Source organism: Trichechus manatus, unplaced genomic scaffold (genome assembly GCF_000243295.1).
Source record: "Trichechus manatus latirostris isolate Lorelei unplaced genomic scaffold, TriManLat1.0 scaffold00039, whole genome shotgun sequence".
Lineage (NCBI taxonomy): Eukaryota > Metazoa > Chordata > Mammalia > Sirenia > Trichechidae > Trichechus > Trichechus manatus.
In genome coordinates, this window is record NW_004443975.1 from 8867654 (window position 1) to 8887568 (window position 19915).

Genomic DNA, 19915 nt, shown 5'->3' on the forward strand with positions numbered 1-19915 from the left:
CCCAAAGTCCATCAAATGGGGAACAGACAGTTTTTTTAACAAATAGTGCTGGCAAAACTGGATGTCCATCTGCAAAAAAATGAAACAGGACCCATACCTCACACCATATACAAAAACTAATTCAAAATGTATCAAAGACCAAATATAAAGCCACGAACTATAAAGTTCGTAGAAGAAAAAATAGGATCAACGCTAGAGGTCCTAATACACGGCATTAACAGGATACAAACCGTAACCAACAACACACAAACTCCAGAAGATAAGTTAGATAACTGGGATCTTCTAAAAATTAGACACTTATGCTCATCAAAAGATTTCAGCAGAAGAGTAAAAAGAGAACCTACAGTCTGGGGAAAATTTTTTGGGTATTACAAATCAGACAAAGGTCTAATCTCCATAATCTACAAGAAAATCCAACACCTCTACAACAAAAATAACCCAATTAAAAAATAGGCAAAGGAAATGAACAGACACTTCACCAAAGAAGACATTCAAGCGGCCAACAGATAGATACATGAGGAAATGCTTGTGATCACTAGCCATTAGAGAAATGCAAATCAAAACCACAATGAAATACCATCTGTCATGGATTGAATTCTTTTCCCCCAAAATATCTGTCAACTTGGCTAGGTCATGATTCCCAATATTGTATGATTGTCTACTGTTTTGTCTTTTGATATGATTTCCCTGTGTGCTGTAAATTCTATCACTATGATGTAATAAAATGGATTAGCGGCTGTTGTATTGATGAGGTCTACAAAATTAGATAGTGTCTTAAGGCAGTCTCTTTTGAGATTTTATAAAAGAGAGAAGCCAGCAGAGAGACAGGAGGACCTCATACCACCAAGAAAGCAGTGCCAGGAGCAGGGTTTCCTGTGCTGAGATGCTCCCAGACCAAGGGAAGATTGATGACAAAGACCTTCTACGATAGCCAACAGAGAAAGCCTTCCCCTGGAGCTGATGCCCTGAATTTGGACTTCTAGCGTACTAGACTGTGAGAGAATAATTTTCTCTTTGTTAAAGTCATCCACCTGTGGTGTTTTCTGTTATGGCAGCACTAGATGACTAAGACACCATCCAACCCCGGCATTACTGGCACAAATCAAAGAAACAAGAAATAACAAATGTCGGAGGGGCTGCGAAGAGATTGGAACTCTTATGCGCTGCTGGTGGGAATGCAAAATGTTACACCCATTTTGGAAAATGATATGACTCTTCCATAGAAAGCTAGAAATAGAAATACCATATGATCCAGCAATCCCATTCCTAGGAATATATCCTAGAGAAATAAGAGCCATCACATGAATAGATATATGCACACCCATGTTCATTGCAGCACTGTTCACGACAGCAAAAAGATGGAAACAACCTAGCTGCCCATCAGTAGACGAATGGATAAACAAATTATGGTATATTCACACAATGGAGTATTATGCAACAATAACAGTGATGAATCTGCAAAACATTTCATGGATGAATATGGATGGTATTAGGCTGAGTGAAATAAGTCAGTCACAAAAGGACAAATATTGTAGGAGACCACTACTGTAAAAACTTCATGAAAAGGTTTACACAAAAAAAGAAACAACTGTTGATGGTTATGAGTGAGGGCAGGGGTGAGGATGGAAAAACACTAAATAGATAAGTGGTAACTTTGGTGAAGGGCAATACAATAAGCAATACTGGGGAAGTCAGCACAACTTGTATAAGACAAGGTTGCGGAAGCTCCAAAGACACATCCAAACTCTCTGAGGGACCAAATTGCTGGTCTGGGGGCTGTGAGTACCAGCTCAATTGGCATAACATAGTTTATATAGAAAATGTTCTACGTTCTACTTTGGTGAGCAGCATCTGGGCTCTTAAAAGCCTGAGAGCGGCCATGTAAGATATTCCACTCATCTCACCCCTTTGGGAGCAAGGGAGAATGAAGAAAACTGAAAATACAAGGGAAAGATTAGTTCAAAGAACTAATGAACCACATCTACCATGGCCTCCACCAGACTGAGTCCAGTACACTAGATGGTGCCTGACTACCACCACTGACTGCTCTGACAGGGATCACAATAGAGGGTCCCGGACAGAGCAGGAGAAAAATGTAGAACAAAATTCTAACTCACAAAAAAAAAGACCAGACTTACTGGCCTGTCAGAGACTGGAGAAATCCCAAGAATATGACCCCCAGATACCCTTTTATCTTAGTAATGAAGTCACTCCTGAGGTTCACCCTTCAGCCAAAAATTAGACAGGCCCATAAAATAAAACAAGACTAAAGGAACACACCAGCCCAGGGGCAAGGACTAGAAAGCAGGAGGGGACAGGAAAGCTGGTAATAGGGAACCCAAGGTCGAGAAGGGAGAGTGTTGACATGTCATGGGGTTGTTAACCAATGTCATAAAACAATATGTGTACTGTTTATTGAGAAACTAGTTCTGTAAACCTTCATCTAAAGTACAATTGAAAAAAAACAACTAGATAGTGAGTCTGGGCCAATCTTAAATAAGAGCCCAAAACTTTATATGTTCTAAGAGTATTGTGCTGCAAATATACAAAGTACCTAACTTGGTCTCAGACTAATTGGTCGTTAGGTAAAACATAATGAATGTGAAACGGATGGCAAATACTGTTTTCATTTTAGTAGCTTATTTCATTAACTTTTGGCTCCAGGAGTTCAATCTGATATTTATCTGTTGTTGTTGTGTGCCGTCGAGTCAGTTCTGACTCGTAGCAGCCCCATGTGACAGAGTAGAACTGCCCCATACTGTTTTCTTGGCTGGGATCTTTATGGAAGCATATTGCCAGCTCTTTCTTCCGTGGAGCTGCTGGGAGCATTCAGACTGCTAACCTTTTAGTTAGCAGCTGAGCTCTTAACCGTTGTGCCTTCAGGGCTTCTATTACATGATAGCTGTTGCAAAAATGATTTCTTTCAAGTTTTCAGTTGACTTTTAATTCAGTTACTTACTTTCCTTTTATGTTTTGAATTGTGTTAGTCAAAGTGAAAGAGAAGAATTTGAAAATGAGTTCAAGCAACAGTATGAACGAGAAAAAGTGTTATTAACTGAAGAAAATAAAAAGCTAACAAGTGAACTTGATAAGGTGAGTCATTCAGTCTCATTTGTATTGAGCATATGCTGTGATAGGAATTGTGGGTTTAATTTTATATTTGGTGTTCATTTCTGATTTAGTAATTCTCCTTACTAAGATTACTTACATGGGACAGGAAATTTTTTGTTATACCAATCTGTGACAGAAGTCTTCTGGAGAGAGAGTTTTGCTTATCTCATCTTATCCTTTGTCCCATTTATTTTGTGGGACCTCTATATTTTACTTTTCATCTATTTTCTTTTTAACTCTTTTCTCTCATGCTCATCACTTATTCTGCCATGGCTTGCTAAGTTCAGCAATACTTTGAAATTCAAATGGTTGGCCCTTGGCAAGAGCAAGCAAAACTTGGTGGAATTATGACATCTGTGATACTGTATTCACCACGGAGAACTGCTAATAGCTAAAAATGAGACCATTGGTTTTTGACAATTGGTAGTTGAGAATCCAAAGAAACCAACTCTCCTAAACTCTGTAGCTTGAATAAAAGGAAAGCTATAGATTGAATTTAAAATTAGCCAGATGTATGAACAAATTTTCAAATACTTAATGGAATGTTTTTCCATTTAGTATCAGATTTTTCAAGCTGCCATTGTGCATTTCTTGTGCCACTTCTTAACACACAGCTGTAAAAATCCTAATATTAACTAGAAGTTTTAGTGATTCTATTTATATTTAAATAAGAAGGCTTGGATAATTGTGTTTTATAATGATTTTTAGGATTTTTCTCCAATAAAAGTATTATGTTTAATTATCAGTTATTCCATTAATAGCCTGAAGGACCATGACTAAATAGTTGTAAAATAGAGACTCCTTATTCTATGAATAACTCACTTTTCTATTGTGTTCCGTATCTCTCTGTTTCCCTCACAACTTCCCTGTGACTTATTTTGTTTTCTAATAACTTAAGAAATTACTTTTTTTGTTTGATTGAAAACGCCTTTAGAAAGTACACTATTCATGTTGTAAAGACTTACGAAGCTAATATATACAAGAATTGTAGAAAATGGCTGTATAATAAGTATTATATAGTATTATAAATGGATTTTTTTAAACCATTAATAGTGTATATGCTTTCAAAAATAGCTGTTAGTTATTTCTATTAAAAACTGACAATATTTGAACTTTATCCAACTAGATCACATAATTATTTTGTGTGTTTGACTAATGGCTATAAAATTAAATATCATTTCTATCTACAAGACAGAATTTTAAGATTCTGTTAAATTAAGAATTTTACCTCGAGATAAAAATAATAATATTAAATTCTAGAAGGCCTCTTTATGTAGAGTTACTAAGCAAATTATCCAGTAAAAGATTTAATTACAGTGTAATAAAAATTGTATTGGGAAATAATCAGATTGAACATAGATCAAATCTTGTATTCTGCTTTTGGTTTAATATCATCATTACTCTAAGGTTCTGCTGAGTTTAGAGAGAATTTTTTAAAATGTTTTTTTGATTAAAATTGTGTTGAGATCTAATACATCCATAAGGAAGAGACTTACTTAGGTATGCTATGCATTGTGAAGACTCCTTGTAGTCTGATGAGGCCTGAAGGATAAAGATAAAAGCCTGACTCCTCCTAAGTTTATAAAATAGAACATTATATTACTAAATTGAAATGTACAATCGAGTATAAGTACAACCCTGAGAACAAATTCATGTGGTAGGCAAACATTTAATGACAAATGGTTACAAGGCAATATGTAACCCTGGGGAAATAGGGAAGGATCAGGATTTCTGTTTCCATTTGAACTTCTTCTCTATTTTTGCTGCTTCTATACAACTTTTACTTCTCTATTTTTGCTGTGTTTTGTTGTTTAGATTTTGTTTCTCTCTATGCTTAACACTTACTCCACCTCACTGCATATTTTCACCGTCTCTTTCTGGTTTGGTTTAAATTGGGTATTTTCTACAAGACGGATAACAAAAAAGTGCATTTGCTCCTACCACACACCTTTCTATTGGGGACTAGCTTGAAGAAAACTGGCTTCCTTCTCAACAAAGCTACAGATATAGAAGCTAAAAATCAATTGCTAGATTAATTTTTAAAGTTACATTTGTGTAACTAATAGATATCTTGCATTCCTATTTTTAAACCGCAAGATGAAAAATTAAAATAGAAAAAAATTGGATGATATTTTCAAAGCTCTGTTTTTCATTGAAAGATAACTTACTGCAAATAAAATTTGTCGTGTATGCTGGGGAGTGAAAATAAATGGTTTATATAAGAAAACATGTAATTTATAGTTATGTCTTCTTTTTTTAATTATTATTTTACAGAAAAGCCACATTTCAAAAAATGTAGAAATATTAAACATGAAAGTTACTCATAATCTAAATATCACAGTACAACTGTTTCTATTTTAAATGTTACCTTCCAGATTTTGCCTCTATCATAATTGCAGTCATGTATAATTCCATTTAGTAATCTACCTTTTCATTTAAAATGTTATGAGCATTTTTTATATTCCTATGTAGTCTTATAATAAGTCAGACAAGTGAAAGTATAAATAGTAAAACCTTCTCATTCACAGACATTCGAAATTAACTAATATTTAGGTAGAATTTACTATGTACAGGCTCTCTTCTAAGTTACATTATACTACTCATTTAATTCTCATAATAACTCTTTGAGGTATATCCTATTATACTTCCTATTTTATAGATGAAAACACTGAGGCAAAGAAGGGTCAAGCTACTTTCCTAGATCCCAGAACTGGGAAGTGTTAGAATGAGATTTAAACACAGGTAGTCTTGCTCTGAAGTCCATGCTTTTATTCAATAATAACGCAAAGGTTAACTTTGTTTTTAATTAAACAAATTAAGCAATCTGTTTAAAATTACTTGTAACTATTGTAATATGGTAGTGCAAAGTCTGCATTTTCCTTCTCTTCTTGCAAATCTCCAGTTGAAACTTAACCACAAGTTAGTTGGAGGGCTACCAGAAGCAGTGGTAATCAAAAAAGGATGTATTGCGGGAGTTAGTGGAGAGAAGACACTGCATCTGTAATTCTCAAAAAATAGTTGGTACAATTGGACTTCTCATTATGGTAGCATGAAGAGGTTGATGAATCTTCTCAAAAAAAAAGTTTAGAAGTAGATACAGTTGTCAAAAACAACCATTTTATAGCTCTGGAAATTAACCAGAGGAACACAACTACAAAGTATTGCTGAGATTAAGGAACATCTAAACAAATTGAGATATATGCCACGTTCATGGATTAGAAGAATCACTATTCTTAGGATAGCAGTTCTCCCCAAATTGATCTATAGATTCAGGGAAATCTCTGTGAAAATTCTGGTAGGTTTTTTTGTTGAAATTGACAATCTTAGCTTCACTGGAGAATTCTACCAAACATTCAGAGAAGAGCTTACATGAGTACTACTCAAACTATTTCAGAACATAGAAAAGGGATACTTCTGAATTCATTCTATGAAGCCAGCATAACCCTGATACCAAAACCAGGCAAAGACACCACAAAAAAAGAAAATTACAGATCAGTATCTCTCATGAATACAGATGCAAAAATTCTCAACAAAATTCTAGCCAATAGAATTCAGCATTATATCAAAAAAAATAATACACTGTGACCAAGTGGGATGCGTACCAGGTATGCAAGGATTGTTCAATGTTAGAAAATTAGTGAACATAATTCACCACATAAATAAAAGAATCACATGATCATCTTAATTGGCGCAGAAAAGGCATTTGACAAAGTCCAACACCCATTCCTGATAAAAACTCTCAGTAAAATAGGTATAAAAGGGAAATTCCTCAACATAATAAAGAGCATCTATACAAAACCAACAGCTAACATCATTCGTAATGGAGAGAGGCTGAAAACATTCCCCTTGAGAACAAGATAAGGAAGCCCTTTATCACCACTCCTATTTAACATTGCTGGAAATCCTAGCTAGAGCAATAAGGCAAGAAAAAGAAATAAAGTACATCCAGATTGGTAAGGAAGAAGTAAAACTGTCTCTATTTGCGGATGATATGATACTATACCTAGAAAACCCTAAAGACTCCATGAGAAAACTACTGAAACTAATAGAAGGATTCAGCAGAGTAGCAGGATACAAGATAAACGTACAAAAATCAGTTGGATTCCTATATACCAATGAAGAGAACAATGAAAAGGAAATCAGGAAAAAATACTATTTATAATAGCCCCTAAAAAAGTAAAATACTTAGGAATAAATCTAACCAGGGATGTAAAAGATCTATACAAAGAAGACTACAAAACACTACTGCAAGACACCAAAAGAGATCTACGTACATGGAAAAACATACCATGCTCATGTATAGGTAGACTCAACATTGCAAAAATGTCAGTTCTACCCAAAGCGATTTACAAATGCAATGCAATCCCAATCCAAATACCAACAACATTCTTTAAAGACATGGAAAAACTAATCATTAACTTTATATGGAAAGGGAAGAAGCCTCAGATAAGTAAAGCACTATTGAAGAAGAATAAAGTAGTAGAAGGACTTGCATTACCTGACCTCAGAACCTACTATACAGCTATGGTAGTCAAAACAGCCTGGTACTGGTACGACGACAGATACACTGACCAATGGAACAGAATTGAGAACCCAGATGTAAATCTATCCACCTACGGTCACCTGATCTTCAACAAGGCCCCAAAGTCCATCAAATGGGGAACAGACAGTTTTTTTAACAAATAGTGCTGGCAAAACTGGATGTCCATCTGCAAAAAAATGAAACAGGACCCACACCTCACACCATACACAAAGCTAATTCACAATGGATCAGAGACCTGAATATAAAACCAAAAACTATGAAGATCATAGAAGACAAAATAAGTTCAACGCTAGAGGCCCTAATACACGGCATAAATAGGATACAAACCATAACTAACAATATACAAACACCAGAAGATAAGCTAGCTAACTGGAATCTTCTAAAAATTAAACACTTAGCTTATCAAAAGATTTCACCAAAAGAGTAAACAGAGAACCTACAGACTGGGAAAAAATGTTTGGCTATGACAAATCTGACAAACGGCTAGTCTCTCAAATCTACAGGAAAATCCAACACCTCTACAACAAAAAGAGAAATAATCCAGTTAAAAAATGGGCAAAGGATATGAACAGAAACTTCACCAAAGAAGACATGCAGGCAGCTATGAGACACATGAGGAAATGCTTGTGATCACTAACCATTAGAGAAATGCAAATCAAAACCACAATGAGATATCATCTCACCCCACTATTACTGGCACCAATAAAAAAATAACAAATGTTGGAGAGGCTGCAGGGAGATTGGAACTCTTATGCACTGCTGGTGGGAGTGCAAAATAGTGCAACCATTTTGGAAAATGATATTGCACTTTCTTAAAAAGATAGAAATGGAAATACCATACGATCCAGCAATCCCACTCCTAGGAGTATATCCTAGAGAAATAAGAGCGTCACACAAATAGACGTTTGCACACCCATGTTCATTGCTGCATTATTCACAATAGCAGAAAAATAGAAACAACCTAAGTGCCCATCAATAGATGAATGGTTAAACAAACTGTGGTACATACACACAATGGAATACTACGCAACAGTAAAGAACAATGATGAACCTGCGAAACATCATGGATGAATCTGGAGGGTATTATGCTGAGTAAAATATGTCAATCACAAAAGGACAAATATTGTATGAGACCTCTATTATAGAAACTCATGAAAAGATGTACACACAAAAAGAATCAATCTTTAATGGTTACGAGGGAGGGGAGAGGTGAGGAGGGAAAAACACTAAGTAGACAACAGATAAGTGATATCTTTGGTGAAGGGTAAGACAGTACACAGCACTGGGGAAGCCAGCACAATTTGTTCAAGTCAAGGTCATAGAAGCTCCATAGACACATCCAAAAAGAAAAAGAAATTGGCTTACCCTTAGATTTATGTGGGAATACGAAGGACCAATAATAGCCAAAAAAACTTTGAGAAAGAAAAGCAAAGCAGGAGAATTTACCTGATTTTAAAACATACTATAAATCCACAGTAATAAAAAGAGTATATTGTTGGCATAATGGAGCCGAGTACAGAGTCTAAAAATAAGCCCTCACATTTATGATCAATTGAGTTCAACAAAAGTGCCAAGGCAATTCAGTTCAAAATGGTGCTGGAATAATTGGATATCCATGTATAAAAAGAGTGAACTTAGATCCTTACCTCACACCGTATATAAAAATTAATAACTAAAACAAGATCATAAACTGAAATATGAAAGCTAATCATAGGAGAATATCTTCGTGACTTTGGGTTAGGCAAATATTGCAAAATATAACAGTAAAAGTACAATCCATGAGAGAAAAATAATGATAAATTGGATTTCATCAAAATTTAAAGACAACATTAAGAAAATGAAAAGACATGCCACAGATGGGGAGGAAATATTTGAGAATTATTTATGTGATAAAGGACTTGTATCCAGAATATATAAAATAGTCTTACAACTCAATAATAAAAAATGAATACAAACAATCCAATGAAAAAGTGGACAAAACTTTTGAATAGATATTTCACCAGAGAAGATATATGAATGACCAATTAGCACATGAGAAGATACTCAACATCATTTTAAAAAACCAAACCCATTGCTGTTGAGTCAATTCTGACTTATAGTAACCTTATAAGAATAGAACTGCCCGATAGGATTTCCAAGGAGTGGCTGGTGGATTCGAACTGCAAACCTTTTGGTTAGCAGCTGTAGCACTTAACCACTGTGCCACCAGAGCCCCTTAACATCATTAATCATTAGGAAAATGCAAATTCAAACCACAGGAGATACTACTGTACACCTTCTAGCATGGCTGTGATCAAAAAGAGTGACTGTGTCAACTGATGGCAAGGATGTGAAAGAACTGGAACTCTAATACACTGCTGGTGGGAATGTAAAATGGTATAGCCACTTTAGAAAATGATTTGGAAATAAAAATTAAGCATATACTTAGGATACAACCCAGCAGTTTTACTCCTATTTATCCAACAGAAATGAAAACATACTCCCTTTAAAGACTTGTATATGAATATTCGTAATATCATTATTCATAATAACTGGAAACAATGCAAATGTTTATCAAATGGTGAATGGGTAAACGAAGTGTATTGTATCCATGAAATACTACTCAGCAATAAAAGGGAGTGAACTTCTGATACATACAACACCATGATTGAGCATCAGTAATACTGTTCAGATACAAAAGACTACATATTGTATGATTCCACTGATCATAAAATTTCTAGAAAAGGCATTACTACAGACACAGAAAGTAGACCACTGATGCTGAGAACTCAGGCTGGGAACCAGGATCGACTGCAGATAGACATGGGGGAGATTTCTTAGGAATGGAAGTGTTCTAAAACTGGATTATGGTGATCACTGCACAATTGTTTAAAATCACCATCAGTCCCCGGGTTACGAATGTCCGACTTACAGACAACTCGTACTTGCCCTTTGATGTTATGTAAATCAGCCCTCACTTTGAAAGCATTGAACCAACCCCTACTCAGCAACAAATTCTTCATCACAATCACTTTCACTTGATGCATGTGCAGCTTTTAAATTATTGAAAAGGGTTCAGAGCCTTTTCTTGCACTAAAGTAAGGCAAAATAAAAATCATGTGCACCTGTTCTGACATACCTACAGATTCTTAAAGACGCACTCAGGAATGGATCTCGTTTGTAACCCGGGGACTGCCTGTACTAAAAATCATCAAACTATACACTTATAATGGGTTTATTTTATGTTATGTAAGTTATTCCTGAATAAATGTATTATAAAAATAGCTGATAAAATACGTGTTCAGAGATGAATGGCACACCGTGAGGTACAAAACTTAAATCCTTTGTTCGCAATAGGAGGATCAGGGTGTGTGCTGGCAGTGATAGCTTCTCTGGACCCCATTTCCTTCTGAGAAGCCAAGGAGGTTGAAGGTGTAGAGTAAAATGAGGATTTGCAGACAAATCATATATACATGAAGCGATTTATTTCTGTGGCGGAGGCAAAGAAATAAAGTTTTGCGTTATGACTTATGCCGCAACTGCCTATCTCTACCCAGAAGTAAAGGTTAAAAAGACACACACGCGCACACACACATATGCACACACACACGCACACACACACACACACACCCCTCTGGGTCATTAGGAGAAGTCCTGTTACCTTAGGAGGTTGGCAAACTAAAGCCTCTGGCCACATCTGATGCACAACGTGTTTTTATGGCCTACAAACTAAGAATTATCTTTACATTTTTAAAGATTATTTAAAAAGAATAGTATGCAATAGATACCATATGTGACCTGCAAAGCTGAAAATAGTTACTGTTCGATTGTTTATTGTAAAAGTTTGCCAGCCCCTGATTTGCAACATGGTTTCGGCCTCTAATCCCCACAAACCTTCTGTAAATAGCTGTTCTAGGAACAACTCACCTCCTTCAAAGTTCAGTAATCAAAAAGAAACTAGCACAGTGTCTGTATAAGTATGTAAGAAAGGAAGTAATTGGAATAACTAATGGCAGATGGAGACCACTTACCAGAAAAAAAGGTAGCCATGAAACAGGTTAAAATTGTGTGCAAGTAATTTATTATCAGTTTTTTAAAACTTAATAAAGCAAGAACTTTTGCTTCTGACTGTGAGAGATTAGCTTGCATCATACCCATCACTACACCAAGAAGATCTATAAAGCAGGATTTTTTTTTAAAATTATTTCTGTAGGAACACTTCTTACAATGTGTATCTGTAGGAAGGCATTGACAAGATAACTAGCCAGCCAGGACTTTAATGACCAAGATCCTATAGAGAAGGGGAGTGCAGAGAGTGCTGCCCAGCGTTCAGTACCACATTTTCATTTTGCTAATATGGAAACAGTAGCTGAGAATCTGGAAAGCTGAGCAGAGTTTTCCACAGTCTCATAAAGCTGGAGAGAGAAAAACTGAAATTCAGTGCAGGCCAAGGTGCAGGATTCTTGGTAAACAAATCAAGCTTTCAACTGGACCCATTCAGAGGCTACTTTCTAGGAATAAGGGTGAACCAGAAAGAGATGAGCCGTCCGAAAAAACTGAAACCTAGCTTCTAATTAGCTCAATTCCTGGTCTAGCTTTAGTCTTATTACCTGCTGCCAGTAAAAGTAAATTTTCTCTGGAGGAAGGTATTATCCAGAGCCTCACATTGTCTCTACAATTTTCATATACAATGTCTGACATGCAGTAGAAAATTACCAAGCATACTACCAAAAAACCCGTTGCCATCAAGTCTATTCTGACTCATAGCAACCCTGTAGGACAGAGTAGAGCTGCCCCATAGGGTTTCCAAGGAGCAGCTGGTAGATTCGAACTACAGACCTTTCGGTTAGCAGCCGAGCTCTTAACCACTGCCCCACCAGGGCTCCATCAAGCATACTAGACACAACCAAATGGCTGAAAACCAAGAGGAAAAAAGATTAACAGCAACACTTAAGAAAAAAATGAAGATGGGCTGGCAGTCAGTACAGACAGGTCCACAGGGTTCCAAGTATTGGAATTTTCAGAAGTGGGCTTTAAAATAACTGTGTGATATGTTCAAGAAAATAGAAGACATGATGAATAATTTCAGCAGACAACTGAATCTATATAGAGGAATCAAATAGAATTTTTAGAAGTGAAAATGAAATAACTGAAGTAATTACCCAATAGAAAATTTTACCAATAGATTAGAAAGCATCAAAGAAAGGACTGGGTGAGTAAAAAAATTTCCAGACTAAAGTATGGACAGAAACTAAAGAGGATAGAAAATACAGAAAAGAGGGCATGAGACATAGGGGAAACAATGAAAAGATCTAACATGCAAGTATTTGGATTCCCAGAGGGAGAGGAAAGGGAGACTGAGGCAAAAGCAATATTTGAAGAGTTAATGGCCCGTAATTTTCCAAAACCTATGAAAAACATTGAGCCACAGATTGTCCCACAAACCCTAAAGATGATAAATAAAAATTAAAATCAACCTAGGCACATCATAGAAAAATCGCTGAAAACTAACAGCCAACAGAAAATCCTAAAAGCAGCCAAAGAGAAAGACACATTGCATTCAGAGGAGCAAAGATTAGACTGAGACCTGACTCTCAATAGGGAAAATGGAATCCAGAAGAGAAAGAAATGACATCTTTGAAGTGCTAAAGGAAAATAACTGCCAACTTAGAATGTTATACACAGCAGAAATATCTTTCAAAAAAGAAGGCAAGTATGCAGACTATAGAAGACTCTACAGGACACACAACTTCCCTTCTTCAATAATAGCAAGAAAAATAAAAGTCTGGAGGGGAACCTATAGAGTCAGAGAGACTTAAAAGACATATTTACTGTTGGAAAGTTTTTTGACATTTTCAGATAACTGGAAATTTGAATAATTGCTACCTATTTGATGACATAAGGAAACTTGTTAAATTTGTTTCAGTGTAATGATTTTGTGGTTGTATTTAAAGAGATTTTTTAGAGATATGTGCAGTAATGTGTATAGGTAAATTATTTGATATCTGATATTTGCTTCAGAATAATACAGGAGGAAGAGGTAACAGGACAGTAGTACAGATGAAACAAGGTTGAAGTTGAGGTGATCATTGTTGAAACTGGACATTGAGCTCATGGGAGTTTTCTTAATATGTTTGAAGTTCTTCATAGTAAAAATTTAAGAAGATGATATAAAGACATTTTCAGACTTAAAAAGAGAGAGAGAGAGAGAGATACTGTCACCAGCAGAACTGAGGCGTTCTTTCTTCACGCAAAAGAAAATGGAACCGATTTACTATAGGGGGTAAGGAAAGGGAGAAGGAGAATTCAAGGAATACTCGATGTTTTTAAATTTGGTGAACAGAAGGGTATGTAATAATAAGAAATCAGGAGGACAAGCATTTTCTAGTGGAAGATGATGAGTTATCAGATTTGACAAAAGGCATCTGAGACCTTGAATTCCTGATTCTAAAAGTCAGACATGTCTTTAAACTGCCTTTCAGCTTACCACTTTGTATGAGAACTTAAGTATGCACAATCAGCAGTTAGAAGAAGAGGTCAAAGATCTAGCGGACAAGAAAGAGTCAGTTGCACATTGGGAAGCCCAAATCACAGAAATAATTCAGTGGTGAGTACTCTTTTAAATATATGTTTTTGTGGGCATACAATCAAATTGGTGTGAATTCCAGGAGGCTACTTACATGTTCTTTATCTTATTTGTTTGCTGTGAAAAATAAATTACTCTGAAAAGCAGTTTTATTACTTAGCTGTCATTTGTGTTCTACTATGTTTTATGTTCTGTTCCTCTGTTTCCTAACTCCAACAAATATCTTGTACCAATTTTACACAGCTTCACTCAAAGTTGATAATTCTAAGAAGAAAAAAAAAAAGTCCTTTCCTAAGACAGAGTTGGTCCTTTAAGAACTGAAGAAACTTCCTTTATCAGATCAAAATAACTGTATTTGTGATTATTTTAAGAAACAGAAGACCTGTAGAAAAATTTAGAAGCTGAAGATGCTGTGCTATCCCCTTCTTTCATAATTATAACAGAATAACTTACACATGGCATTTTAGAAACCTTAAATAGTTGCACTTTAGTTTCATCAGCTGTTCCTTAAACTCTTGGAGTTTAATTTGGAATAATTATTTTAGTAACCTTCATATTAATTCATTAAGTAATCAGTCTAGTACTTGTAAAAATGTGCATGTCTTTGTAGTACATGGAGAAAGTAGAATCCAATAGGAACGTTATTCTGTAATAGAAATAGGTAGCTTAACTTTTTTTTTTTTTAATTGTACTTCAGATGAAGGTTTACAGAACAAAATAACTTCTCATTAAACAGTACATATACTGTTTTATGACATTGGTTAACAACCCCATGATATGTCAACACTCTTCCCTTCTCGACCTCGGGTTCCTTATTACCAGCTTTTCTGTTTCTTCTTGCCTTCTAGTCCTTGCCCCTGGGCTGGTGTGCCCCTTTAGTCTCTTTTTGTTTTATGGGCCTGTCTAATCTTTGGCTGAAAGGTGAACCTCAGGAGTGACTTCATCACTGAGTTAAAAGGGTGTCCAGGGGCCGTGCTCTTGGAGTTTCTCCAGTCTCTTGTCAGGCCAGTAAGTCTGGTCTTTTTTTGTGAGTTAGAATTTTGTTCTACATTTTTCTCCAGCTCTATCCAGGATCCTCTATTGTGATCCCTATCAGAGCAGTTAGTGGTGGTAGCCGGCACCATCTAGTTGTACTGGACTCAGTCTGGTGGAGGCTGTGGTAGATGTGGTCCATTAGTCCTTTGGACTATTGTTTCCCTTGTATCTTTAGTTTTCTTCGTTCTTCCTTGCTCCCAAAGGGACGAGACCAGTGGAGTATCTTAGATGGCCGCTCACAGGCCTTTAAGACCCCAGATGCTACTCACCAAAGTGGTAGCTTAACTTTTTATATTCACTAACTTTTTTTTACTCTTTTGGTGCATCATGGATTTTTAATTTATATCAAAACAACTGGTTTCTTCATGTATCTGCAGAGCAGTCATTTGTTGTGAATTTTTGTTTCATGTGCTCATATTTTGGTTAAGTATTTTGCCATTTTTCTTACTTATACTAGATTCATAATCTCCTTGTTAAATAAAATCAAAAGTGAATAAACACTGTCTTTTAAAGTAATCTTACCTAAATGACTCAAGTATTTTTATATTGACTTAACTGTTGTTATGTACCGTCCAATCAGTTCCAACTCAGAGCAGCCCTTTAGGACGGAGTAGAACTGCCCCATAGGGTTTCCAGGGAGTGGCTGGCAGATTCAAACTGCTGACCTTTTGGTCAGCAGCCAAGCTCTTAACCAGTGCGCCATAGGGTTCTTATTTTAACTAATCTTCAGCTCATGAACGTGTGACTATTCAGTGCATATCTAAAGGAAAGTGCCTAAATTTGGAAATTTGATTGTGTTGCAAATAGTACAATTAAATGTTCATTAATGTTAAATTTACATCTATGTCATCAAATCCACATTTCTGAAATGAACTTATTTTAATCTTTAGCCAAGTTTATAATATCAAAAATTATGACTCTTCATTTTGTAAATCCGTTATAATGTAATCAGATTTATAATTAAAGTGGAACTAACAATGACTTTATAGAAGACAAAGCTGATATGACCAAAGACTGAGATCGTAGACCACTGCTCTTTTCCAGTGACTGGCAGGGTGGGTTCGGATGGAATGAGAAGTGGTTCTGGTAAAGGAAGGAAGCTTTAAATGTGAACGCTCCTGAAAGGGATAGTAGAAGGGATGAAGATGAAAGTTTTTATATGTGCCACAAAACACTCATTTTACACTTTTCACATTCAGGTGAAATATGCAGAACAAATCAGGAATATAAGGAAGTCACTTTGCTTAAGAGCTGTTGTTTAGAAATGGATTAACATATAAGATAACAAATTATTGAATACCTGGTAGGCAAAAAGGAGTTCCTCAGTGCAAATGTTTAATGTGCTCAGCCGCTAACTGAAAGATTGGAGGTTCGACTCCGCCCAAATGTACCTTGGAAGAAAAGCCTAGTGATTCTCCAAAAAAATCAGCCAATGAAAACCCTATGGAGCACAGTTCTACTCTGATTTGCATGGGGTCACCATGAGTTGGAATTCACTCATTGGCTGTTTTCATATGAAAGGGGTATTTCATAGGAAAAGTTTGAGTAAGCTAAAAGTAAAAGATGTATTTCCTGTTATCAGAGTTCTCACTTACTTGAAACTTAGCTCTCTGAGATATAATACCCAAGCTTAAAAAAGATAGTAGGACTTGGGCTATTTCCATTTTTTCAAACTGGTATATTAAAAAATGAAGTAATACCAAAACAAGGTTATGGAAACTTGTGGTATACAATATTTTCATTGTTTCTATTGGAAAAATTAAGTTTTAATACAAAATAAATACTACTGTAGGTGTAACCTCATTTGAAGGAACTTAACCCCCCTTTATCTTTTCCTATAAAATATCTCTTTCATATGAAAATCTTTTAGAGCTAAGGGGAACTTGCTTCTCACCACTGTAATAGAGCAAGGACTTTCTTTCTCAGCATTGGCTTATCAGAGGCAATGGATTATTTTAATCCATCTACATTATTGCAAACATCTCTCACTCAGTAATCTTCATTTGTTTAGAATAGTAATTTATGTTTATTGAAACATAGTATCTTCCAGGCATTGGACTGAAAATTTTCATGTGTTCTTATTTATCATCAGTCCTATGAGTAGATATTATTATTATCTTTATATTACAGGTGAGAAAACAAATTTAGAAGGGGTAAGTGACATCCAAAGTCACATAGCTGGTAAGCAGCAGAGCTAGGATTTGAACCCAGGTCTGTTTGACTCAAGAATCTAAGTGCTTAATTACTGTACTATATAGGTTCTGTATCCCCAACTTTACAACGATCAAGGAGCCCTGGTGGTGGTGCAGTGATTAAACACTTGGCTGCTAACCTAAAGATTGATGGTTTGCACTTAACAGCTGCTCCACAGGAGAAAGATGTGGAAGTCTGCTTCTGTAAAGATTTATATAGTCTTAGAAACCATATGTGGCAATTCTCTTCTGTCCTTTAAGGTTGCTCTGAGTTGGAATTGACAGCAGTGGGTTTGGTTTCACAGATCATATCTTATATATCTTCTTTTGTAAGTATTTAATAAGTAATTCTTGATTAATTTTTGAAAGAAATTGGGAGGAGAGGATTAGATATGCCAAAAGAACAAAATAGATCTGAGTTGGTCTTTTGTAATTGAGCAGTTGTTTTAACAGACTGTAGTTTTAGCAAAATAGTTGAGACAGAAATCAGACATCAGGGAGTATATAAGAGTGACTGAAGGGTTGAGCAATTAGATATAAATAAGTACAGCAGTGAAACCAACCAGTTGTCGTCAAGTCAATTCAGACTCATGGCAACTCCATGTGTATCAGAGTGGAACTGTGCTCCATAGGGTTTTCAGTGGCTGATTTTTCAGAAGTAGATCACCAGGCCTTTCTTCCAAGGTGCCTCTGAGTGGACTCAAACCTCCAACCTTTTGGTTAAGCCGAACACATTAACTGTTTGCACTACCCAGGGACTTCTATAAAAATGAAGGGAGAGAAATAGAATGTTGGCGATTGGGACAGCTGAGATACGGAACATTTTGAGGGGGGTGGTTAGGAAAGGTCTGTACATATTGAAAGGAAACATTGGAAATAATAAAATCGGTAATATAAGAAGTAGTAGAGAAGATAATTGTTTGCATGTAGTCATAATAACTATGAGATTAGTGCTATATATGAATGATTTAGCCCGAGGAAAGATCAGAGACATGCCTCTAAAACTGTTACAAAACGTAAGACAATGAGTATGAGTAGACTTAACCAGATATCCTAGAGGCAAGGGGCAAGAGACAGTGTTGGGACTGGGGGGAAGTGAGATTTTCGAAGACCTAGGTCAGAAACAGACAAAGAGCAATAATGATGAAAAGGAATTGTTGTATAAGACCTAGAGCCCGTGAAACTTAAAATAATGGCAAGAGTTTGTAGCCAACTGAGTCTGTTTTGTTTTGTTTTTCACTCTCCTCAGTAATGCTATGTAGCCAAGAAAAAGAGACATGAGTTTAATCAAAAGTTGGGGATTAGTGGAACACCACAGTGGTAAGGGAATGTGAATATGTTCAACATGTAAATAAAAAGCCAACTTAGAAAAAAGAGATTGTTTGTCATAATTTCAAACAACATAAAAGCGATTTACAAGAAGTTATTTGGTTTCCAAAGTTAATAAAACACAATAGACTTCACAAGTTCCTGGAAATTTGTATAAACCAAGATCTCTGAGCTGTGGTAGACACTAAACCAGCACTAGCTGAGGCCTGTTAGCTTGACCATTTAAATGATAATACAGTTTTCCTCATTGTTACTATGTAAGTGTGTTTCTTTGTACTCTATAAAAAGACAGTCTTCCTCTGTCTCCATTTATTCTTTATACTATAGATTGGATAGTTAAATGAAAAGATTGCAGTTAGTTGTGATGTCCAAAAGTTAAAGAATTTTAGAAGGAAACAGCCCCAATACTACACAGACTTTCTTAAAATATTTTCTAAAGACATTTTCTTTAAAAGACAATAAAAATATGTACATATACATAGTGCCTAAAAATATGTAACTATCACTAGAGTGGGCAACGTCTTAGAGTGGTTTTATTGCTTCTGTTTATAGATTCTTTTGCTTGGAACTCCAAAACACTCCCATCTGAGAGCATCAAACCCCCTGTAAATAGCTGTATATGAATTTGACTCTTTGGGATTTTAAATTCTAAGAGATGCTGAAGCAAGGCACAAGAGTTAAACCTGTCTGTTGTATGCATCACAGATACATATTGATTTACCAGAGATATACTTTCATCAAAGCTTCAATAGCATGGATTTATCTGTGAAAACAAACAGCCTGTACAAAGGCAAATCATTTTCCCAGAAGTATATTAATATACACTCCTGAGCATTGCAAAGTTCAAGTCCATTTTTTTTCTCAGTGCAATTATGGCTTCCTATATACCAAAGGTTTTTATATTTTTGAGATAAGACCTTCTTTTGTAGATTTTCATATCCTGGGGCTTCTTAATCCCCAGCCCCACCCCACCCTGCCCTTCTGTGTTTTGGAAGAGGTGTAACAAATGCAGACTTTGTCTTGAGAAATTCTGAAATGTGAACTTTGTTGTCTCATTGAATATAATTTGAAAACTTTTCTATCAAAAATCGTGATAGTTGCATCAACTAGATGGTCTTAAAACAGTAAAACTAGAAACTG

At 35.8% G+C, this 19915-nt stretch overlaps 1 protein-coding gene across 5 annotated transcripts in view; it reads left to right on the forward strand.

Moving 5' to 3' along the window:
• Positions 1–19915, forward strand: part of CDC42BPA (CDC42 binding protein kinase alpha) — a 338979-nt gene that overhangs the window by 245371 nt on the left and 73693 nt on the right. For all 5 annotated transcript variants that reach the window (XM_004375875.3, XM_023730922.1, XM_012555417.2 and 2 more), the window contains 2 exons: positions 2988–3093; positions 14116–14240. In XM_004375875.3, coding sequence (XP_004375932.1) covers positions 2988–3093; positions 14116–14240 — 231 coding nt within the window. The remainder of the gene's footprint in view (positions 1–2987; positions 3094–14115; positions 14241–19915) is intronic.